This window comes from Macaca fascicularis, chromosome 1, assembly GCF_037993035.2.
Source record: "Macaca fascicularis isolate 582-1 chromosome 1, T2T-MFA8v1.1".
In the NCBI taxonomy this organism is placed as follows: Eukaryota; Metazoa; Chordata; class Mammalia; order Primates; family Cercopithecidae; genus Macaca; species Macaca fascicularis.
The window spans coordinates 1,584,297-1,610,572 of record NC_088375.1 but is presented as its reverse complement, the minus strand read 5'-3'; the positions used below and the strand labels follow the sequence as shown (position 1 = coordinate 1,610,572).

The window sequence follows — 26,276 nt, the reverse complement described above, 5'->3', positions numbered from 1 at the left end:
CAACTGTCAGTTTTATGGGTGTTTATCAAACTAATGTTATTTAGAAAGACTCACACCTTTTTTTTGTGTGTGTGTTTTTTTTTTTTTTTTTTGAAATAGGATGAGTAAGATTGATTGTAAGAGACAGAGAGATTCTGAGACAGATGGGCAGATTGTCTTTCCAGATTTCAAAATCAGAGTGATTGCCATTAGTTATAACTTGAACTAATCTTTTAATTACAGTTTTAGACTCAGTACTCCTACACTAGCTTGAAACTTCAATATTTTGAAGAACGTGAAAACTAGTAAAAGCCACTACATAGTTCTTGTACTTCATTCTTCTAGCCATAGGTTTTATTTGGATATAACAAATTTGTATTTTTGCCCTTAAACTGTTAGGTCACACAGTTATGTGTGGATGCCAACCCCATTAAACAAATGTAGAATCCACTCAGTTTTTATATACCTGCAGTATTAATTATAACAAGATTGATGAGACTATTACGAGGTTGTAAGCATTTTCAACTGTTTATGAAAAACATAATGTATAACTTTTAATGAGCAATTTTTCTCAATGTTCTAACAAATACAGCTTCACATTGCTAACACTCAGAGTCTAGTTTTAGGAAATATATATGAAATCCTCTGTATTGTATCAAAAATATTTATAATTTATCATGTAGAGATTACTACAAGATATGAAATTAGAATGAGAGCTAAATAATTCAATAGTTCGATGTAGCCATTCTCTAAATATACCTCTTTTCTTTCTAAACAAAAGGAAATCATTCACCAAATCCTCTTCCTACTCAAAGGCTTTTGTGTTGACAATTTTCTCAAGATTTGCCATTAAATACGATTCAACTTTGTGGATATGGTTCCAAATAGAATTTTAACTGAGCTGTATAATGATTTTATTCCATATAATTTCACTACCCTTTGGCTTTAAAATTATGTTAAAACAATATATATACACACATATATATGCTTAAATATATATGTTTATATATTATTGTAACATAATTATATATTTAAACATATGTATGTATATTTAAAAACTGGCTGATTAACTAGTAAATATAACCTTGCCTTTGGGAATTTCCTTACTTCTTAAACTTCTGTGGAGAATAAATGTATTGTGGACCTTAATTAGCACAATTTCCTGAAGAATTAACTTTTGAGTTCCATGCTTAGAAGCAAAGCTTGCATGAACAAAGAACATCTGTTGCCAGACATTTTATAATAATGATCAGTGTCACTACTTGACAGCAGCACTGCTATTGTCACTGTTGTATTGTACTCCCCATACTCCGGCTTTCCACCCAGAAGTCAGTCTGATACAACTGGCAGGTTGATTTTATCTACACACTCCATTATCATATGCTATGGACTGAATTGTGGCTCCCAAAATTCACATGCTGAAGCGCTAACCCCCAAGTGTGACTGCATCTGCAGATAGGATCTTTGGGAGGTAATTAATGTTAAATGAGATAATGAAGGTGGCACCCTAATTCAATAGGACTGTGGCCTTATTAGAAGAGGAAGTGCTCTCTCTCACTTGCTCGCACGCTGTGTTTCTGTCTCCCTTTCTCTCTCTTTCATATTCTTTCTCTCTCCCCACCATGTGAGGACACAGAGAAAAGGTGATCTTTCGCAAGCCAGGAACAGAGTCCTTACCAGAAACCAAATCCTGACAGAAACTTCATCCTGGACTTTTCGGTCTCCAGAACTGTGAGAAAGTAAAATTCTATTTTTTACACTGTGGTGGTTAATTTGTTATGGCAGCCCAACCAGGCGAATGCATCACCTTCATTATATTGTCTCTCTCTACCTCATTCATTCTTCTATCCTTTTCATTTCATCAAAAAACAAATCATTATGTAACATAAAGTGTGGATACACAACAAATGTTTTCATTTGTTCCACATTTTGAAGGACTTTTAATCTCACACATGGGAAGAGTGCATATAAACTAGTTTCAGAAAACAAATAGCATGAATTTGGAAACATAATTTCCTGAAGGCTGAAAAAACTAAAACTATGAGTTAAGTTTTTAGAAAATGCTACAATATTATATTTTTTTCTTTATGCGGAAATAAAAACACACAAGGAAGACGCAGAATAATTGCTAACTACAATCTTATTTAGAAAAGTGAGTTCAAGAAGAGCATTTCAGCACTATACTGTCAAGCAATTAGGAACAAGCACCTTGCATTGAACATGTGTTTAATTCTTTAGATTCACAGATATTACGGCACAATATCTTCAATTAACTTGTAAATGATTATAGTCATGGAAAATTCCTATCAGAAAAAGTATTGGCCCGGTGCAATGGCTCACGCCTGTAATCCCAGCACTTTGGGAGGCGGAGGCGGGTGAATCACCAGAGGTCAGGAGTTCTAGACCAGCCTGGCCAACATGGTGAAATCCCATCTCTACTAAAAATTTAAAAAAAAAAAGAAAAAAAGAAAAAAAAAATTAGCTGGGCATGGTGGTGCGTGAAAGCAGAATCCTGGAATTAAACATTGACTAAGTTTGTGATAAACTCTGGGGAGACCTGGAGAAGAAACTAAATACATAATCTTGTAATTTTATAAGCATTTTGAGAAAGTGTGAGCAGTAGTAGCAAATGTAGGCAACTCTAAACAAACATGAAAAATAGCATGATTTGCAGAATGTGGCTTTGGATGTTGGTTGAGAGTGGGCACCATGGACATGGTTGGGGCATCTGGTTTAGGGGGATGAGCATAGTGTTTTTATCCAGAGTACATATCTCTGGATCTGTATCACAGACACAGTGACACTACATACTTAGGGCAAGAAGTATCAGCACTTTGAGCCTCAGCCTTCTTGCACAAAAATGCAAGATATAACGTTCGCCTCCTAGGGTTTGGAGATGATTGAATGCTTTAATGTATGGGAATAGAAGGCATGCTGAAACTGATTATTTCTTCATTCCAAAAATGATTATTTTTTGTAAATAATAAACAAAAACAAGCAAAACCATAACAGCATGCAAGAATCAGTGTGGGAAGAGCAGAAATTATGTTGCCGTGTTCCAAATACTACCGCCTACATTTTAACAGTTGTTGAGCCCTGTGCAATTTAGTTAGCTTCCAGCTGAGCCTCTATTTTTTCACTTCTAGAGCAAGAATTATCACAGTTTATATATTATTTGCACTTTAACTTGGTGCTAAATAACTGGGAAATATATGTAGTCAATGTAGAGGAAACTGAAGCACAGAGAGATCAGGAAAGCTGCAAGAGAGAGCAGAGCTACACCATGACACAGCTGGAGATTACACTCATGCCAGAAGCCAGGCCCTTTCACTGCACTGCCTCATAAAAGAGATGCAAATCTATGATGATGCAAAGCTGGCAGGGATTGCTCATGCACATCACCCCAACAATGAAGAAGCTGATTCTGAGTAAAAAAGATAAAATGTAAACAGGATGTTGCTTTAAAATTCAACTGCTCCATTATAGGCTACGGGAAAGCTGGTTGGGAAACTGCACGTGCAATAACATTCTGACAATCTCTCTCTCTCTCTTTTTCTTCATTCAGTTTAGAAGGTTCTATGAAAAGTTTTCTTTGATTACACATTTTAAATAAATAAAGCAATAGAGAAATTATGAGAAAACCTAATGAATTGTTTTCAATAGTAAAAATACCATTCATATAAAAATCTAGTAAAACTATGCATTCTATACTGTTAAACCACCTGTTTTTTTTGTTGTTGTTGTTTGCTTGTTTTTTGTTTGTTTATGTAACTTATTTTTTCCTTTCCTTTCTTTTTATTTTTCAACTTTTATTTTAGATTCAGGGGAGGTAATCTTTTCAAATTGAATTTTAAATTGACACACTGGAGTGTTTGGGAGGGGAGTCTGGAGACTTGCTGTAGAACACTCTCTTTGAAGGATTTATTATTGGCAGGGCCAGTGTTATACAGAAATAATATCATTTTCTAAATGAGTTCACATTTGGAAGAGAGGGACATACACCTGAACATTTTTTTTCAGTAGGAAACTACATTAAAACACAATGAGAGCCAGCAGTGGTGGCTCACGCTTGTAATCCTAGCAGTTTGGGAGGATGAGGTGGGCGGATCACTTGAGGTCAGGAGTTTGAGACCAGCCTGGGCAACATGACGAAACCCCATCTCTACTAAAAACACAAAAATTAGCCGAGTGTGGTGGTGTGCGCCTGTAGTCCCAGCCACTTCTGTGGCTGAGGCAGGAGAATCACTTGCATCTGGGAGGCAGAGGCTGCAATGAGCTGAGATCGTGCCACTGCACTCCAGCCTAGGTGACAGAGTGGGACCCTGTCTCAAGAAACAAAACAAAAATCGCCCCTCGCCCCGCTGCAAAAAAACAAAAAACATTTAGAGGTCAATTTTGGATAAGTAGGAGTTATTTTTTTTCCAAGGATTTTCTCTGTGCAGTACCATTGAAAGTAATTTACTTTTGGCTGGGCCACCAACTTTTGGGAGTAGTGCAAAAAGAAGACTACTTCATGAAATCCAAGGGCAAGTTAAATGGACACCTTTTGCCATCCCCTTGCTGCCATGATGTTAGAATTCTTACCTATCACTGAGATACCTTGTTTCCACAGACACCTAATCTAATCCATTCTTCATGCTTACCTGCTTGAATAATCTTCAGAAACTGCAATCCTCATTTTATGATTCAATTATTTTAAAGCCCATACGGAGCCTCCAAAGAGCAACATGTGACACCTGGAGCCATCTCTAACTTGTCCTCTATGTCACCCCATGCCTCCTCTCTCACCAACCTCATTCTCTTACCACTTGTTCCAACGTTTAAAAAGCACATGCTAGTTTCAGATAGAGAGGAGGAAGAGGCTTTGAGATCTATTGTACAGCAGAATGGCTATAGTAAATAATAATGTATTATGTATTTCAAAATGACTGAGGGTACATTTCAAATGTCTCACCATAAAAAATGATAGGTAGGTGAGGTGATGGATATCTTATTAGCCTGACTTAATCATGTCACGTTGTATAAATGTATCAAAACATCACATAATTGTACCTCATAAATGTATATAATTATGATTTCTTAAACCAAACTAATAGTAATAATAAATTTTAAAAAAATGAAAGAATGACCAAAACAAAAAGGGGAGAAGCACACACTCTAGGCTGGTTTCTTTGCACATGCTCGTTTCTCTGTCTTTCTCTTGCATTAACTGGCTAGAGTCCTACTTATCCTCTAATACTTGGATCAGTCTCATTTCCTTCTATGAAACTTTCTGTGATGTCCCTGTCTTTGTTTCCAAATTCTGCTTTGTTTTCTTGTGTCATTACAGTCCCCTGCTGGCCCTGCTTTCTGCCATGTTTAAATTCCCCTTGCCTCCTCAGGACCTAGTTTTGGTCTGTAGAAGCTATTTACTAAATGCATAAGTAAATAGATTGATTCTGGGGTTACTGATCAAAATATTTGCTTCTGTAATGTCAGTCTAATTCTATCGTCAACTATTGTCCCAAATAAATGCTCATGTGGCCTGCTCTTGTCTACCTTTTTATAGTTCACTTAGTCATTGTCGCCTCAATTCATCCACAAATGCATTCTTTCACTTGCCATACAAACTTCTTTGTATTTTTTCCCCCAATTCTACTCAACACTCTAGACTTGGTTCAAATTTGACTTTTTCTTTAGCCATTTGTCTTTACTATTGTGTAAGATACAGGATGGTAGAAATTTTTTATTCTATTGTCTTGATTTTTAAATATAATACCTGGTACAATGCTTGATGCCTATTAGAGGCTCAATATGGGCTTGGATAATTATCGTTTTTTGTCTGTTTGGCTGTTGGCTTTTCCTTTGCCACTGGCTTTTAAAAAATGTATACACTCAGTCCTTATCTGTTCCTGGACCTGAAAACTACTGTGGTGATTCTGGAAAGGGGGTCATAATTAGGTCTGAGAGGACTGTCTCCGTAATGCTTTTATTTGGGGTCCCATGTTTTTACCTCCCATTACCTAGAGTAGTCCATGCTCCTTGGGTAAGTGAGAGAATCTCCTTCATCATTCTGGGAATTCAGTAGAACAGAAGTGAGTGTTAATTCCTGTGCTCAAACCCAATCTAAACCTAAGTGGCCCTTCCACTCATTTTACCTTGAGGTTAAAGAAGGAAGAGAGGTGAGGAGCCAGCAGTAGGAATGTTCAGACCTAGGTCAGGAGATGCCGATTCTCTTCAGGGGGTCTGGAGTTTAATGGTCAGATGGGTGAGACTAACCCAAATTCAGCCAAGAGAGAAAAAACTTGCTGACATTGGAAGGGACCTCCTGAGGTTTATTCTTTTGACTCCTCTGAGACCTGAGCAACTACATGTAGATAATAGTTCAGGGGCTTAGTAAGTAAAAAGGAGGGCTTTCTGCTCCTTCTAATTTATTGTCTTTAAAATAATCTTTGCCTTAGGGAATAAACCTGAGTGAGCTGAAGGCAAGACCCTGAAACAATAAAATTGTTGTACAACAGGATTGAAATAGAGTCTTTGGCCACATCATGTTTTCATAGGCTTCCTATTAAAGAATGTGCAGAGGGACAGAATGATGTCCACCATAGGGGAATTTTTGTTTAAAATTTTATAGTTAATTACATGTGAAGCAATAACCTAAAAAGAATAAAATATCTAGGAATATAGTTAACCAAAGAAGTGAAAGAGCTCTACAATGAGAATTACAAAACACTGCTCAAAGAAATCAGAGAAGGCATAAACAAATGGAACAATATTCCATGCTCATCGATAGGAAGAATTAAAACTGCTAAAATGACCACACTGTCCAAAGTAAGTTATTGATTTAATGCTAATCTTATCAAGCCACCAATGACATTCTTCACAGAATTAGAAGAAACTATTTTAAAATTTATATGAAATAAAAAAAGAGCTTGAATAGCAAAGGTAATCCTAAGCAAAAAGAACAAAGCTATAGGCATCACATTACCAGATTTGAAACTATATTGTAAGCCTACAGTCATCAAAAAAGCATGGTACTCATTCAAAAACTGATACAAGAAACCAAAGGAACAAAATAGAGAGCCCAGAAATAACATTGCAAACCCACAACCATCTGATTGTTGACAATGCTGACAAAAACAAGCAATGGGGAAATGATTCCCTATTCAATAAATGGTGCTGGGATAACTGGCTAGCCATACGCAGAAGATTGAAACTGGACCCCTTCCTTACACCATATACAAAAATCAACTCAAGATGGATTAAAGACGTAAATGTAAAACCTAAAACTATAAAATCCCTGGAAGATAACCCAGAAAATGCCATTCTGGACATAAACCCTGGCAAAAATTTCATGACAAAGATGCCAAAAGATACCAAACAATTATTGCTCTTTTTGTAATAAGAGTAAAATTGACAAATGAGATCTAATTAAATGTAAGAGCTTCTGCATAGCAAAAGAAACTATCAATAGAGTAAACAGATAGCCTACAGAATGCGAGAAAATATTTGCAAACTATGTATATGACGAAAGGTCTAATATGCAGAATCTATAAGGAACTTAAACAAAGTTACAAGCAAAAAAAAAAAAAAAAAAAAAAAAAAAAAAAAAACCCAAACAAAAACAACCCCATTAAAAAGTGGGCAAAAGACACGAAAAGACACTTTTCAAAAGAAGACATACATGTGACCACTGAGCATATGAAAAAGTGCTCAACATACATGGAGCACAGTGGCTCACACCTATAATCCTAGCACTTTGGAAGGCTGAGGAGGGAGGATCACTTGAGCCCAAAAGTTCAAGACCAGCCTGGGCAACATAGTGAGATTCCATCCCTACAAAAAATATAAAAATTATCCAGGCGTGGTGGCTACTCAGGAAGCTGAGGCGGGAGGATCACCTGAGTCTGTGGAGGCAGAGGTTGCAGTGAGCTGTGATCAAACCACTGCACTCCAGCCTGGGTGACAGAGTGAGACCCTATCTCAAAAAAAAAAAAAAAAAAAAAAAAAAAAAAGACAAAAAACAAAAACAAAACAAAACAAAAAAACTCCACATCAGAGAAATGCAAATTAAAACCACAATCTCACACCAGTCAAAATAGCTATTATTAAAATGTCAAAAAATAACACATGCTGGCAATGTTGTGGAGAAAAGAGAACTCATATACGTGACTGGTGGGAATATACATTAGTTCAGCTCTTGTGGAAAGCAGTTTGGTGACTTCTCAAAGAACTCAGAACTACCATTTGACCCAACAACTATTCACAATAGCAAAGACATGGAATCCATTTAAAAGCCCATCAACCGTAGACTGGAGTTTTTAAATGTGGTACATATAGACAATGGAATACTATGTAGCCACAAAAAGAATGACATCATGTCCTTTGCAGTAACATGGGTGGAGCTGGAGGTCATCATCCTAAGCAAACCAATACAGGAACAGAAAATCAAATACTGCATGTTCTCACTTATAAGTGGAAGCTAAACTTTGAGTACATGTGGTCACAAAGAAGGGAATAACACTCACCAGGTCTTACCTGAGGGTGAAGGGTAGGAGGAGGGTGAGGATGAAAAAACTACCTGTCAAGCACTACACTTAGTACCTGGAAGACAAAATAATCTGTACACCAAAACCCTGTGAAGTGCAATTTACCTGTATAACAAAGCTGCACATGTACCACTGAACCTTAAAATTTAAAAAATAAAAACAAAAATACCCATAAATGTTAAGAGAACAAAAAAAAGTTTAGAATTATAACATCAGTATTATACCATTTATGTAGTTTTAAAGTGTGCAAAAATAGTATATTATTTTTGAATACACGGATGAATTAAAATTAATTTGAATATGTTTGAAAATGGTAAACATAAAATTTATTTTACCTCTATGGAAAGAGGGAAATAATATGTTCTCAGGATCCTTGAATATACCTATGTTTTATTTCATAAAAGAGCTGGAACACCTAATGCAGATGTTAAAATGTCGTAAAGCTGAGTGGTGGTTAGTCTATCCATTGTTATCTTATTTTGTCTATGTATCTATAAATCCAAAATATTTTATAAGTTTAAAAAATCTACCAACATAATGCCAAATAATCAGTTTTACTGACATTTTCTTGAATTGACTAAAATAAACAGGTTTTTTTGAACAACAAAAAAAACATGTGAAGCAGTATACTTTAAACATTAAACACATCACTTCAGTAGAAAATTGAGAAGTTCTTTAGGTGGATAGATATTTATTTTCTTGCCATGGGGGCAACTTTATGGTATCTTTATGAAATACCATATTTCACAGTACAGTTTTTCTTGAACTGTACTTTTTCTACAACGAAAACCATTATTTTATTCCAGTCTTCCAATGTTAACTATTATCACCATCATTCAGAGAACTTCAGAGAGGATGAAACTGCTTAGTTTTACTTTATGAACAAGTTATTGGCTGCAATGACTTTTCCCCGCCATGGGGGAGCTGGTGATGAGCTTATGCACTCCCAGCTTGGAGAGACAACTGTCCCAAACACGTTTTTTATTTGTGTAACTGTAAGGGGTACAAATGCAGTTTTGTTACATGGATATATTGCACAGTGGTAAAGTCTAGGTGTTGGCTGTAACCATCACCCAAATAGAGTACATTGTACCCATTAAGTAATTTCTCATCCCTTATCCCTGTTCCACTGTGAACCTAACGGACTTCATTCACTCCTCCAGGAAAGGGAAATACTGAATCAAGGAACAAATTGTAAACATCAATACTGTAGAAGGTGTTGTGTTAAACTCCAAATGCAAAAATTCTCTTTCATTTTAGCTAGAAATATCCATTTTCAAAGTTCTAGAAATGCAGAATCCCATGCAGTAAAAACACAATTATATATATATAAAAAAACTTAAAATATTAACTTGGAGCCTGAAAAACCATAGTTTGAATCTCTTTACTAATTACCCTCCACCTCAATAGTATCAGTTGCATTTTGCCTAATGTAATGGGAAGGGTAAGAGATAAGCTGATTGGTGAGAGGTGGTTCCAGTTTGGGCAGCCAGTGGCTACTAGTTATTTGACCTTGAGTAAGTCAGTCACCTCAGTATAGTTGGAAGTTAATTTTTTCTTATGTAAAATTAGAAATTAAGGTTTTTTTTTTCAAACTATATGCAAGTTTTTTTAATCAATAAAGGTTAACAGTTGACATTCAAGAAAATTGGAGATATTCTATTTTCTGCTACTTCTTAAGAGATTCCTATTTCGACTTAATACACTAATGTCAGTTCAAAATGCTAAATGAAATCTTCCAAACAAATGATTTTTGGCAGCTGTATGAAAGGCTGCCGTTGCCATCTAGTGTTTCTGTCTGAGAGGTCTCCTGTAGGAGGTGAGATGAGAGAGCCTTGGCAACTGGGAAGACACATGCACAGTGAATGTGGGGAGAGGTAGGGCACAGTAACCTACACAGGACTCTCCTGGGTGAACACCAGCCTCCTGATGTAGCCCCGTCCCAGTAGGAGGTAAAGACATATTGAGTGGAATGGAGGGAAGAATTGAAGTTTCCCGTAGCCTCTTAAAGTGGCAATAACAGACCCAAGAGTTTCCTATATCAGTGTCCCCCTTACCTCATTCTTTCTTATATTGGAGGGTGTACATTCTTTGGGCATGCTTGCCTCCCCACATTTTCATGATTTTAATTTTGTGAGTCCAGGACCAAATGAAGAAATTGATCTACTTCTGTTTTGACATAGAACCCAGAAATTAATTCTCTTTTCAAGAATACCTGAGCCCCATGTTTGGGAACTTTCTGTGTTGCCTCCCCGGTGAGTTTTGTGTTTGTATGTGTGTGTGTTGTGGGGGGTGGGGGGGCCCCCGCTGGGCCAATCTCTAGATGACAACACCAATTCCTGAGGTCTTAGCTCTGTAAACAAGCTGATGTCAGTTTTCCTCATGCTCCTAGATGATTCCAAATCCCCAAGGTGACATGGCATTAAAGTTGTCCTCCTATCCACTTAGTATGAACCAATAAAATGACATCGTCTATATTCTCAAAGCTCTTAGAACTACGTGTGCTTTCCTTTATCCCTGGGGGTGGTCTGCCATCTCCTTAACCCTAGACTACCTGTATATATGGACGTGATAAAACATGTTGACCTGAAATGTGGCACTATGCCGTACCACTCACTTAGCTTGTCATTCCTGCCCACAGTTCATCATTTCTCTTTCAAGCTCTGCTACTTAAAGGCTTATTAACACTTAAATGGGACAGACATTATTTTTGTGCTCAATCTCCTTTCAGGGTTTTCATTGGAATTTCCTCTGGAAGATCTGGAAACTAAAAGGGACCAGAATTAGCTGCCTTATCCATGAGAAAACTCCTGGTTGATCTCTGGAATTGAAGTAAGGAGGGTTGACAGAATCATAGGTCTTCTACTTTCTGGGAAGAACAAGGGTGAGATTTTAATGCAAGCTTTGTCGTAGCAATGAGATTTATATCTGTATCTTCAGTCTTCTGTATGCAGATATAGAGTTATCTTTGTAATAGTTTTGATTAGAGTTTATATCTGTTAGAACACCAGAGTAACGGGTTTCTCAATGCCAACTTATAATTTGGAACTCAATTTTGGAAAAGAGACATTGTATCCAACTCAGAAACAATCAAATGCACCAAATCCTAACAAAGTGAATCTAAAGTAGATTAGGAGTGATTATGTGATTACTCATTATCCATTTGTCCATTGCTAGCTGAGTCAATCCTAGAGCCTCTTCTGAGCCTACATGCACACACAATAAACCAATCTTTTTAGTCTCTTGATAAAATGATAGCTGATTTGAACAGAAAACCATGTGATTCTGTTTAAATCAAGCATTGCAAATCTCTGGCGATTTTTAGAGTGGTCACAAGCTTCTCTCTGAAAACGGCTCATGATGATGGATTTTATTGTTAGGATTGTAATGTGTAGGTTAATGGGAGTGCAGTAATCAGTGATTGACTTTAAACAACTACAGCATTAAGTGGCTGAGAAATAGATAGGAACAGGGAGGAAGGAAACTTGAGTTAATGCGTAGGGCTGGCACTATAAACCTTGCTCTGATATGAAGCTGTAGTGCAAGCATTGGCTATTCTTTCTTCTTCTCTGTTATTGAGGTTGATAATCTCTAACATGGAGATTCTAATGCCTGTCCTGTCCACCTTTCAGGGCTGCTGTGATGATGGTTTGAAACTAGAGTGTGAAAGCTCTGTAAAAGTCTAATATATAGTAATATGAAAGGGTTGTGATTGTTTATGATGTGCTCTATACCTAAGCCAGGCAAAAATAGCTCTACTGCTTGGCATTGTTAAATCCTGTTCAGTAAGCACAGAGAACCATTTGGTGGATTCTCCTCTACATGAGTTGGTACAGTTTTGGGCATAACCTTCAACCAGAGAATCAACCTAATTCAGACCTTGGGGCCTAAGTTTTCAAAATTAGTAAACATTTATAGTATTATGTGTCAACTAAACTAATAAAGGTATTTGGGCATTTCTAAGAGCTGCATTCCTTGCAATTTCATGGTTCTGAACTAAAGAGCTAAGAAACGTGAGAAGACAGGGTGCATTAATTTATAGTTGAATACGTGTTAGGTGAAACAGAGAAGAGCCTCTGCATATTTGTCATAAGGGTTAGCAGTGGGACATTTTGGATTCAAAGAATAAAGCATTGTGAAAAAAGTAGTTTTGAACAGATGACTACAAGGTAAACTTGCAATTTTGGCTAAGGAGTCAGAGCCGAAGTGATAAACTTTGCTATGATCACCCAAAGTTATCACAACTTTATCACCCAAAGTGATAAAGTTGCGAGCAATTTGTGTAGCTTGTCATTGCCACTCTTGGGGTCTTCTGAACCTGGGAGAAAACTTATGATGGGTCTGAGGATACAGAAGTACAAGTTGTTTTTAATAACCAATACCTGTAAAGTGTGTGTCTGTGAAAGTCTCCTTTGTGAGTACTCAGGAAGCCTCTGAAAGTCTTCCATTCTTTGATACTTTACTGGCTACTTCTGATAGACCCTGCACCCTTTTACCCTTTCATAGGGCTTTGCAGAGGGTCTGGTGCCTGGACCAATGGATGGGAACTACCGAATTCCCAATTGCAGCTCCAACAGGATACAGCTCATAGCATGTCAGTTGTCAGGATGGACAGGTGGTGACAGCGGCTGCATAGACACATGTCCTTCAATGTATTTCTGTGCCCTCATTCCCACAGCTTTCTTCTTGTGTGTTGCCCAGATCCTGTTTGCTATTATCACAGCGGATACAAGCCTGGGTGGACATTGGCTGTATAAGGCAGAGTTCCCATCAAAGCTCTCGGCTTAGACTGGAAATCATCAATAGCTGAAAGGGCTCAGGGTATAAACTCAGTGTCACCAGTTACATAGACATGTGAGGTCTGAGTGGGGACTTAGAGAAGATCTAAACTCTTTCCCATGTTGCACAAGAAAAGTCAAGTTAGAGAGAGATGAACTGAATAGCAGGCCATACATTTGCAGACCTGTGTTTTACAGAGGCAGAATTAAACTTATCATCTCAGTCCTTTCTTGTAGGGTCAAAAATCACTGTGTTTCTTCTTAATAAAATTACATGCCATTAAGGAGTTGCCTGGTATGTACATTCATGGCTTCCCTAAGCATCATCCATACATGTGGTCCTTCATGACTTTGCATATACTACCTCCTCTTTGTGAAACATATTTAGCTCAATCTGCCACATGTCAAATTCTTATTATTTGGAACAACCAAAAAAAACTCTTAGACTCAGTAGTCTCCCTTAATGCAAACTGTTCACACAGGCCCCCCCTGGTCACTTGGGAGTGATCTGCATAATACTCAGCCTTTTAACAAATATTCTTTGAGAGAACTTTCTCTTTCTCCCTTCTTTGTCATTATTCATACACATTATTCACCAAGGAGGGAAGCTCCAGAGTCAATTCATCCCATCTTCCTGGGGCATCAGGCACACGACTTTGCACGTAACAGGTTTCAATAAGTGTATTCTAAAAAAGCAAAGAAAGGGCAAATGGCCCTCTTAACTTCACAGACCTGTAAATGGAAATTGGAGAGTGCCAAATGATCTGCATGTGCCCCCTTATCTAATTCTTTCATTGTTTCTCTGTAATAGCTGGTGGATTATGGGAAACGACAATGCCAGTGACCTACAGGCATTCATCCTGGTGGGCTTTTCTGATTGGCCTGGACTGGAGAAAATTCTCTTTGCTGTTATCTTGATCTTCTACATCCTGACCCTGGTGGGCAACACTGCCATCATCCTCTTGCTGGTCGTGGATGTCAGGCTCCACACACCCATGTACTTCTTTCTTGGGAACCTGTCTTTCTTAGACCTCTGCTTTACAACAAGCATTGCCCCCCAGCTGCTGTGGAACATGTGGGGTCCAGAGAAGACCATCACCTACCACGGCTGTGTGGCCCAACTGTATATCTACATGGTGCTGGGCTCCACCGAGTGCATCCTCCTAGTTGTCATGTCCTATGACCGCTATGTGGCCGTCTGCCGGCCCCTGTACTACACGGCAGTCATGCACCCACGTCTCTGCCTGCAGCTGGTGACCGTGGCCTGGTGCTGTGGCTTCCTAAACTCCTTCATCATGTGTCCTCAGACGATGCAGCTCTCAGGGTGTGGACGTCGCAGGGTGGACCACTTCCTGTGTGAGATGCCTGCTCTCATTGCCATGTCCTGTGAGGAAACCGTGCTGATGGAAGCGCTCACCTTTGCCCTGGGGATGGCTCTCCTCCTGGTGCCCCTCTCCCTCATCCTCATCTCCTATGGTGTGATTGCGGCCGCGGTGCTGAGGATGAAATCAGCAGCAGGGCGAAAGAAAGCCTTCCACACCTGCTCTTCTCACCTCACAGTGGTGTCTCTCTTCTACGGAACCATCATCTACGTGTACCTGAAGCCAGCCAACAGCTACTCCCAAGATCAGGGGAAGTTCCTGACTCTCTTCTACACCATTGTCACTCCCAGCATCAACCCCCTCATCTACACTCTGAGGAACAAAGATGTGAAGGGGGCCATGAAGAAACTTCTGGGGTGGGAGAAAGGGACTGGCAAGCCTCAGTGAGGGGAACACTCTAGTAATGTACACAGTTTACTGGAGTTATTCTCTTAGACGTGTCTGTGGCCATGTGGAGAACTAATATTCAAGCAGTAGAGTGAACGTGGGTGGGAAGATGCTTTCGAGTTTGACCCCGTCCTCTGCCCTATGGATGTGAAGTGGTTTCCTTCTGTTTGAAGGTGCCTGCTTCAGGATATCTCTGCTGTATCTTGCACTTTCCTTATCTTTTTGATTTATCCACAACCGCTGAGAACTTAGAGAACTAATTCAATCACACAAAGGCACTGGGCAGTCTGCAGATTATGTCATGGATGTCAAATAAAAATTGAGACAACATGAGTGGCCTTTTCTTCAAGCCCTTTTATTTGCTTCTGTGGCAGTTTTTCAAAGAGAGAGGGGTCAACATCAGTCAAGTTATAGTGCCCTGTCCTGGATACAGGTTGGTTCTGTATGAGTAGGGAATATCCTTTGAGTTGCTTTTTGAAAAAGACGAATTCGCTCAGAGTTATTTGCATCTTCTCCTTGACCTTTTCTCATAGCCAAAGTACCTACAAAAGAGCTGACTTTAGTCAGGAACGCAAGCCTTTGCGAAGAACAGAGCAAATGATACACATCCAGATAGAATGAATGACTTTGTTCTCCTTAACAGGTTACTTTAAACAGCTGTAAATATTCTACTTCAAAGACAGCTGTCCTATACTCAAACTTATCACTGACCCCCAACCTCCACAAATAACTCTGATGACCAATCTTGTAAAATCAGTGCATGTTGGAATGGGGCGTTACTGAAAGCAGTTTTTCCAAAACTTGATCGTGCATCAGAACACTTAAGGCACAAATTTCCGAGAACTCTCCAAATTTCCTGAATCAACAATGCCAGGTGTGGGTCTAGGCATCTCTGTTTTTAAAAAGCTCTCTAGGTGTTACCGATGATAGATTTTGAAATCATTGTTTTAGAGATAATAAAAATCCAGCTCCTCACATTACCCAGGACTCTTCCTGTAGCATTCTGAATCCATGGCTGCCTTAACTGGGTATGAATGATTCCGTGCACCAGGCATGGGAAAGACAGTATCATCCATATCTGGATTTGGAACTGATTTATCTTCTCACCAGTTAACTTTCGAAGCCTAGCCTTTTTCATGTGTATTATGGAGGTCATACTCCTCACCTTAGAGGGTTGTAGTAGAGATTAAGTAAGACAAGGTGTGTTAAATATGAGGTGGGTGGTCTCTCAGTAATACTTTTTTTTTCCCATGTACTACAGGCATTGGGCAATCTTCTTTTGTAGGTCTTATGCAATTGTTATTTAGATCTTGTTTTTAGTAAAATTCTGCTTCAGTATTTTTCCATTTATTATCTGCAAGATGCAAAATGTTCTTCTCTTCCATGTGTAGACAACACCCTTTGCTTGCTTCTTTCACATTAGGTAGATAGGATCCCTCATAAACTCTCAGAGGACTTTGCTTCCTACTTTTGCACCCTAATATAAATGTGGGTTGGGGGGTGAGGTGGCGATTCAGGGTAAGTGTGCAGATTTCACATTATTTGTAGATAATACCAGTTCAGGCTTTTTGAATTATAGGGCAGAGTGTGTCCATAGACTATCACAGAGGTTAAATCTATGACATAACAAAAATACCCAGACAGAAATGGAAAAAAAATTCAAAGTTGTTTAAACAGGTGTTTTGGAACTATTGCATAAAATATTTCAAAACCCGTTGCTCCTGTCATCTTCCTGAATAAAGATGATCATAGGACATGCGAAAAGTAGATATTCTTTACCCTATTTGCAAATAATGTGACTAAAACATAGGGAGGCTAAGGGAGTTGCTTAAATTACAAGGCAAGTGAATACCTAAGATGGCATTCATTATTTGTCAAACATTTCCCATGGAGTTTTTCATTCCATTAATTACTGCTTACACATTTAGGTCCTATGTGGTTAAATTTGGACTATTGGACTATTTAGTAGCCAAATGCTATTTTTTATTGATAAAAAAATTTAAGTTTTTCTTTTAAAATCTTTTCTTTTAACATCATCCAAGGGCATCATCCTAGAGATAAAAGATTAAAAAGATTTTGTCTGTTAATCCAAATACCAGTCCTTTTCTTTACTCCAATTCTCCTGGTTGAGTTTCTGTGGCATAAAAACTGCCAGGAAAGCACCCCCATATATCTAATGAGTGTATTTTCAGCTTATGTGGAGGAGGGTACTGACCACAGCTGTGAATATCATTTCCCACGTGGTTTTTTTCTTTATATTAATGCTATTTCTGTGATAAATTTTTCAACGGATCAAGTTAAGGAGTATTTATTAAATGCATATAATACCCTGGAAATTCCAAGGAAATCAAAGAAATTGACATGGCTATAGGGGCCTGTCCACTGACAGCTCCTAGGGTACACTACCACTCAGATCCCTGTCATTTGTCCTAGCACTGACACTGCAACAGTGGACGTTTTCATTCAATAACACCTTTATCTTGGATACAGTTAGTGACGAGTTGGAGTTTCAGGGTATGGGGAGAGGAATCAATCAAGCCATCTACAAATTGACCATTGACTTACGCGCTTTAGTTTTGTCAACTTTAAATAATCAGATTCGGAAAATACGATTAAATATATAGTTTATTTGAGGGCAAAACTTGAGAACTAGCCACCTGAATAACACAGACTCCAAAGAAATCTAGTCAGTACTCCAAAGTGGAAAAGTTAAAGTTCACTGATTTAGGCAGAAGCAGAGGAGTTTAGCAGAGTTACAGTATTTTTCATATAAGGTCAATAAATACATTATGGTGATTTGATTATGTTCAGTTGGCTACATGCCAAGGAAAATTGTTTAACATGAACATTCCACAAGAAGGGGTAACGGTCTTGAGGAGTCTTATCTCTGGTACAATTTAGTCTTTCCTAATCATTTACAGGAAAAAGCAGAAGTTGCAGCTGTATGCTACGACTCAGGCCACATAGTCACATTCCTCTTAAGGCTCAAAATAATTTAAAGTTCCAACAGCTTAAGTTTGAATTGCTTATTTCACAGTTTGATAAAATTTGTTAATCTGATTTCCCTATAGGGGCTTAGGAAACTGACTCAAAGGTACTCCCCCCAAATTCTCATCAACTGGAAAGAAAATAGAATAAACTACTACTATAATAAAATTGGACAAAGTCATGATATAATACAGAGTAAGGTAGAGATGGAATAGTAAGAAAATATTTGACCAGAGAATTGAACTAGAACATAAAATTGTGAAATTCTGATGCTCTTTAAAAAGTATTTGGGAAATACAGAAAGACAATAATGATACATTAAAAAAGTATTTCTGTCTGAAAAAAAGTTTGTGTATGGAAGGCAGGTAGAGTAAGATTGATTGTAAATGATGTTGAATCTGGCCGGGCGTGGTGGCTCATGCCTGTAATCCCAGCACTTTTGGAGGCTGATCACTTGAGGTCAGAAGTTTGAGACCATGCTGACCAACATGGTGAAACCCCATTTCTATTAAAAATACAAAAATCAGCCAGTCGTGGTGGTGGGCACCTGTAATCCCAGCTACTTGGGAGGCTGAGGCAGGGAGAATCCCCTGAATCAGGTAGGCAAAGGCTTTCTTCCTTCCTGGCTTCCTTCCTGGCTTCCTTCCTGGCTTCCTTCCTGGCTTCCTTCCTTCCTTCCTTCCTTCCTTCCTTCCTTCCTTCCTTCCTTCCTTCCTTCCTTCCTTCCTCCCTCCCTCCCTCCCTCCCTCCCTCTCTCCCTCCCTCCCTCCCTCTCTCCCTCCCTCCCTTCCTTTTTTCTTCTGTCAGCAAGTATACTATGCTGGGACAATGGAGATATGTATATTAAAGACTTAAAGAAAAAATGCAATCTGATGCTGACAATGTGGTGTGGAATGAATGAGGTGGGTACTTGACTTGATCATTGAAGTTTGGGTGCTTCTATAGGACATGAAGTCTGTTTTGAGTCTTAAAGAGTGAATAAGTTAGAAAGGAAAAGAATGAGAAGGAAATGTTATGTGTAAAAAATAAAAAGACTGTGCTAGTCAAAGAGGAGATGAAAGGTATTTTGAGTTCAGTAGTTTGACATGTTTGTTTGTAGGGTTCTTATGGGGAACTGCCATGGGTAAATAATGGAGGCACAGGCAAGAACAAGGTTGTTGAGCACACTCTTCTAACCTAATACCAAGCTGAGGAACTTGGATTTTATTTTCCCTAACATGGAGAGAAAATGAATGCATTTAGGAAAGAGTGGCATAAGTAGGGTGTATTTTAGGCAGATCATTTGCTGCAATGTAAAGTATATCTCTGAAAAGGGAAGAAGAAAAGCACTTTAATAACTCAAGAGAGAAGTTGTAACAATTTAATTAAGAAAACCAGAGTGTGAGTGAAGAATAGGAATTGGATTTTGGAGATGTTAGGGAATAGAATTTTCAGAATTTAGGATTTGACTGGAAGTGAGAAATGAGTAAGAGAATAAACACGACTTAACCTCTGGTATGTGATTAGCTTTTCTGGATGTAGAAAGAGCATATTGGGTGGTGGCTGAAGACTTTAATTTTACATGAGTTGATAATTAACACAGTTTTCTCCCAAATTAGAAGGAAGCATCTCAAGAATCATTATTTTAAGACTAAGGGTCCAAATCCTGTGAAAATAATGATCTCAGATTCATCAAGTCCTCTGAGCCATCCTGGCACAGAAGGACTTATTAAGCTTTTGCTAACACACTCCAAGCTATGGAACTAAGCCATTAAAAACTGTGGTGTTCTTATGTCTGTTTTGGGCCTCTGAGGTGAAGGTTTCTTGGGGATTGTCTCTGTTGTCCCTACGGGAATGAGCTCTGAGGTCTGGGTGGATGATGACAACCCCAGTGAGGGATGTGGCTAACAAGTCAATGTGTCTGGAATCTCACTGCCCTGGGCAAAGGCAGAGATAGTTTGATCCTGATCTGCCTGACTTAATTCTGTCTCTGAGCAGTACATCTATAATGGATCAAACCATATAATTCCTTAAAAGTCCAACAGCTGGGGAGTTAAGTCAGTAAATGGTCCAGTTCAAACTGACTTTATTTTTATTACCCAGGTTATTCGACTGAGCCGATCCATTCTTTTACTTTTGTCATTGCAGATATAATTACACTAACAATCAAAGCACTGTTTCTTCCATCCCACCCAGTGAGAATATAGGTGTTTATCTTTCTGTGCCTGATGTATTTCACTTAATATAATGCCCTCTGGATTTATCTGTGTTGCCGCAAATGACAGGATTTCGAATCTGTATCAGTGAGGAATTTTGTTTGTAATTTCACTTTTGTTCTATGCATTATTATTATTATTTTTCAGATAGAGTTTCTCTCTTGTTGCCCAGGCTGGAGTGCAATGGCGCAATCTCGGCTCACTGCAACCTTCGCATTCTGGGTTCAAGTGCTTCTCCAGTCTCAGCCTCCTGAGTAGCTGGTAGGTGACTGACAAATGCTCCAAAGTAGCCAAAACTTAAAATTAAGTTAAAGTTTACCTTCAAGATTCAACCTGAATAAGTTGCTCTGTATTGCTGGTAACAAAAAATAACCTTTAATGGTATAAAAGCAAACCTCAGAGAATGTTTTTTTTCCCCAGTTGACATCTAAATGGGAAGCTGTAAAATATTTGTATGGCCTTATGCACTTTTTACTTTAGAATTTCAACTTTTTCTAGTTAAATTTTTTCTAAACAGATTCTTGCGTATTTGAAAGACAAATGACTTTTTAATTTAAATGCTTAAGCAGTTTTTAAGAAGTTAAAGCTGTTGTGCTTATTCTTTTAATAGTTTATTTAATATAACTACATTTTAAGAGTTTGATTTAATGTTAAGTTCCTCTGAACTTTGGTTAAGCAGAAAGCATTACATGAGATTCTTGACATATGCTTTCAAGGAATCTCTTTAAAAAATGTTAAAGGTAGAAGTATTGAAATTTTAATTAAGTATTTGCATAATTTGAAAAATTATGTCTTGCAGCTTTTTAAATGCCGAAGTATGATACATATTTTCCCTTAGTAATATGATGATAATAACTGTAGTTACCATGGGCTAACTATATGCTACACGACATGCTAAATTCTGTATGTATATTTATCTTCTAATCTTTAGAATTGCCTAATAAGTTTGGCAGTTTTATTGTCTTCATTTTTATAATCATTATTCTAGATTCATTATATAGTCATTTTTCTGTGCTTCTTTATGTATGTTTATGTTTGTTCATGCAGTTTTATTTCTAATAATGTAATAAACATTTAGAAATTAGAAAACTGAGATTTAAAAGTGGAATAAATTGCCCATGGGACACCCAGCTATAACACGCTCAGAGCCAGGATTAAAACTGGCATCTGTCTGATTCTAAAACCTGCGATGGTAACTACCGTGACTGCAGAAATCTTCCTTGATCATTCTACGTCAATTGACTTACCTGTCTCTTTCTCCTCTCAGTCTTCTTTATTTTTTTTCTTATACTCATTACCATTTGATGTGTGTGTAGTTTTTTTTATAGAGATGGGGTCTTGCTTTGATAATCATACATGTATATTTTTAATATACTATCTGTCTCTCTTGCTTTTTTGTTCACTGTTCTCCTAAAACAAGTCCAAGCATTTGTATGTGGTTTGTAGGTATTGGTTGATACTTAAATGAATGAATGTAATTAGTGTATTCTGTACACCTTCAGTGCATATATTATTAAAGATGTGATAGATTTCGTGTTTTCCTTTCTTTACATTGTTATTCCTATATTGCAGCAGTCCCCAATCTTTAGCACCAGGGACTGGTTTCATGGAAGACAACTTTTCCATGGACTGGGCAGGGGGACGGTTTCAGGATGATTCAAGTACATTACATTTATTGCATACTTTATTTTATTATTATTGCATTGTAATATATAATGAAATATAAAACTCACCATAATGTAGAATCAGCGGGATCCCTGAGCTTGTTTTCCTGCAACTAGACAGTTCCATCAGAGAGTGATGGGAGACAGTGACACCCGAAATGTGGTGCTTATGTCCAGTCTGCTCCGTAATCTTGGCTGCTGTCACTGCAAAAAACCCTGCTTCACAAAGACAGGATGTTGGAAATGCAAGCAGGTGTTTCAGTGATACTATTGACAAGGAAATGTCAGTCCTCCTGTGGAGAACAGCAAAGGCTTTGCTGTCCTTAAATTTTACATAACATTTTGCATTATTGGTCCTTCTCTGTTATTTTTTCTGATATCTCTCCTCTCTTCTTCCTCCTCTTAAATGGTACATCTAATCCTGTTCTCTTATTCTAAATTTTAAAATGATTTTTCAATGCCTGCAGGTCTTTACTGAATACCTCTATAATCATTTAACTCCAATTCTATTTCAATAGCTAGGCTGCCCATCTGGTAACTCCATTGGTTATTATACTTATCACAAACTTGATAAATCTGAAATTCTGTGCAATAGATAATTTTCTTGTGGTAGTTAAAAAATATGTTCAATAATTATTTGAAACTCTTCAAAAAGTATGAGGTATCTTCAAAAAGTTCATGGGAAATGCATATTATGAAGAAACCATGCATAGATTTCAGAAATATTTTACACCTAAATAAACTTGTACTAACTTGTTATAAAATGTCTGAACAGGATCTAATTTGAGGAATTATAATAAGAAAACTAAGACACCAATTTGAAAAGAGGTCCTATTAAAGCAACATGAATTCTGCCAAAATTAATGCAAGAATAAACATCAAATTTATGGCAATTTTAGGTGAAACAGTAAAATCACTGGTTCTTTATGACAAGTTTATGAGGACAATGCCCTCCAACATTCGCAAGTTTACAAATGAATAACTCATTTGAAGAAGGGATGATAAGATATTGAAGACAAAGCCTGCAGTGGCAGACAATTCACATTAGTTCACCAGAAAAAAAAAATCTTGTTCATGTCCTGCTTTAGGAGTAACAATAGCATAAACAACAGCCAACACCATAGCCATCTCAATTGGTTAAATTTACACAATTTTGAAAAATTTTCCACTCAATAGTTTCAAAAACTCTTGTTCCCAGATCAACTGCAGCAAGAGCAGAGCTTTCAACTGATATTTTGCATAAGTGGAATCAAGATCCTGAAGCATTTCTTCAAATAATTTTAAGAGGAGGTCAAACACAGCTGTTCCAGTGAAATCCTCAAGACTTTCTACAGGGCCCAAAACAAAAGAACCCCAATAACACATGCTATTATGAGAGTATTTTGAGAAAGTTAGCCAAAGTTTTAGAAGAAAAACTTCCAGGAAATTTCACCAGAGAATTCTTCCCCACCATAACAATATTCCTCCTCATTCCTCTCATCAAAAAAAGACAAATTTGCCAGAGTTTCAATAGAAAATTATTAGGCATCCACCTTATAACCCTGATTTTGCTCCCACTAATTTCCTTTTTCTTTTCTGATTTAAAAAAAACTTGAAAGGACACCCATTTTTCTTCAGTTAATAACATAAAAAAGACTGTCTCGACATGGTTAAATTCCCAGGACCTTAGTTTTTTGTAGGGATAGACTAAAGGCCAGTATTATTGCTTATAAATGTGTCTTGAACTTGATGAAGCTTGTGTTGAGAAATAAAGTTTCCGTATTTTACTTTTGTGTTTTACTTTCATTTTTTCACAAACTTATTGAAGTCCTTTCATAGACCCTAATTCTCTTCTTCTTGAAGGTATGTCCAGCTTCAGCATCCTTTCTTGTGAATAGAATGTGACAGAAGTGACCATGTGTGACTTCTGAGTCTAGGTCATCAAAGATTTTGCCCCTTATGCTTTCCTTTTTTCTAAGCCACTCACGCTGGAAGAAACCAACAACTATTTGGTGAGAATAATCAAGCAGCCAAGCAGCCCTACAAAAACATCCATGTGGAGAGAACCTGAAGCCTTCAATGACAAACACCACCAACTCACAGGCCGTGAGTGTGAGCAAACTTGAAAGTGGATCTTCTACTTTCGGTCAAGCCTTTGGATGACAGCCCCAGTTGAAATCTGACTGTAACCACATGAGATATCCAGAGGCACAACCACCATGATAAATTGTTCTTGAATTACTCGTTTACAGAAACTCAATTAGGTAATAAATACTGTGAGTTTATGCCACAAAATTTTGGGGTTATATGTTATGAAACAATAGATAGCAATTTCACTCTTTCAACATCAATTTTATTTTTATACAATAATGCATTTTTAATAATGGGATATGTATTGAGAAATGCACCATTGTGTAATATCATTGTTGTGTGAACATCGTAAGATGTACTTACACAAACCTAGGTGGTATAGCCTATCACACCCCTAGAGTATATGGTATAGCCTATTGCTCCTAAACTACAAACCTGTGCAATACGTTACTGTGCTGAATACTGTAGGCAACTGTAACACAATGGTCAGCATTTGTGTATATAACATAGAAAAGGTAGAGTAAAAATATGGTATAAAGATTAAAATGGTACACTTGAATAGGGCATTTACCTCAGATGGTCTGCTAATTTTCATGGTCACATGAAGATTCCACTGAGATATATTTTCCCATAGGTGACAGCCTTGACTATGTGCACCATCCATGAAGGTCCCCTTTGCCTTGCTTTTCCTGACTTGTCAAGTGCATGATGATGTGGCAAGCCAGCGCAAGAGGTGAACTCTGTTCTCTTTCTATTGAGTTCTACAGCTATTTATTCTGAGTTTGGTACCTAGACTTTGTAGACCCCATTTCTTTGACATTCTTGGTAGAATCAGGTCATCTTCATCCCATTGTGCTATCCTTGTGTTACTGTTATGTTTTATGATGCCTAAAGTTATTTTATAGAAGAATAATCTGAGGGTAGACCATAGGCCTAGAACCTTTGAGCCTATTGTTTGAGCCAGCCTCACAGAGAGGACAGTTAGTGGTTTTCACTGGATCAGCATCAATTTGGATAAACATTGCTGTCAGTTACTATGAAACTGGTTACATTTTCTATTCGTTTTTTTTTTTTTTTTGTCTTAAGAAAACATTTTTAATCAGAGCATGTTTTCTATGGTTTTACACCCACTAGGGTCATAGGCTTTTTTCTGCCTTAAGATATGGCCAATGATTGCATTGGGGCCTAGACATTAGGTGCACAGAATTACATACAAACTGTACTCTAAATACTATTCATTTTAGGATAAAACTATTGGTACATATATATTTTTATTACAATTCTTATGCTTATTTTTCTGAATAGCATTACTTCATCAAAAATTATTTGAACCTTTAATGGCCACACTAACGAATGTTGACCAGAGAAACATTGTTCCTTTGAGTGGCATTTTAGGAAAACAAAGATTCCTTGGGTCCAATGGGCAGTATTTTTAGTTGGTAGGCAGAGGACTCTACATGAAATCCTGAATCAAACACTGCTCCACTAAAATATTCTGTGGCTAAAGATGAAAAATTTTACAATCAGAAGCAACAAAAACTAGACACATTTTTTAGTAAATCTTTCCCTTTCTTGTCCTTCGTTTGCCTCCTGGCATGCAGCTCTCCCTCCTGTCTCTTATGATTCTGTTCTCTCTTCTTCTGCCCCACCATTGACTTTTCCTTCTTGCTTTCTGTCCTGAAATTATTTTCCCGTCATAAATTCTCAAATTATTTGTTCCATCTAAAGATCCATCTTTACCATGAGCCAGATATGTGAGCAACTGCAGAATTTAAATCTAGTGCACGAGTTCAGAGTCATACATGAACTAAGTAGTTATAATGAACAATTTTTAAAAACTAGACAAGGAAATAAAATATTAATCAAATGATTTAGAATTCTTTAGGGCACATATGGCCCAGGTTTGCTGGACATATCAACTTGTACACCTGTTAATTGAAACATCAGATGCGAAATCCTAGATGACAAAATGTGATTTGGTCTGACCTGGTGGTCAGCATTGTGCCATACCTTTGGAATTGACAGATAAAGACAGGAAACATGTAGAATTCCGCTTTCCAAAATAAATATCAGGGTCAAAATCATTCATAAAAACAATAAAATTATTAAACTATGGAAGAATTTGGAGATAGACTATAAAATTTATTGTCACAACTCAAAGTTAAATAAAACAGGTTTTCATTAAAAATCAAATTATGGGCCGGGCGCGGTGGCTCAAGCCTGTAATCCTAGCACTTTGGGAGGCCGAGACGGGCGGATCACAAGGTCAGGAGATCGAGACCATCCTGGCTAATACAGTGAAACC

General features: G+C 37.6%; 2 protein-coding genes across 2 annotated transcripts in view; one reads left to right on the top strand and one right to left on the bottom strand.

Annotated features, from left to right (window-relative positions):
• OR2B11 (olfactory receptor family 2 subfamily B member 11) overlaps positions 1–26,276 on the bottom strand; it is a 68,137-nt gene that overhangs the window by 24,772 nt on the left and 17,089 nt on the right. The gene's annotated exons all lie outside the window — the stretch shown is intronic.
• LOC102141072 (putative olfactory receptor 2W6) lies at positions 11,095–15,387 on the top strand. Its single transcript, XM_005539573.4, has 2 exons — positions 11,095–11,391; positions 14,097–15,387. The coding sequence occupies exon 2, from the start codon at positions 14,107–14,109 to the stop codon at positions 15,052–15,054; it is 948 nt and encodes a 315-aa protein (XP_005539630.4). The 5' UTR covers positions 11,095–11,391; positions 14,097–14,106; the 3' UTR covers positions 15,055–15,387.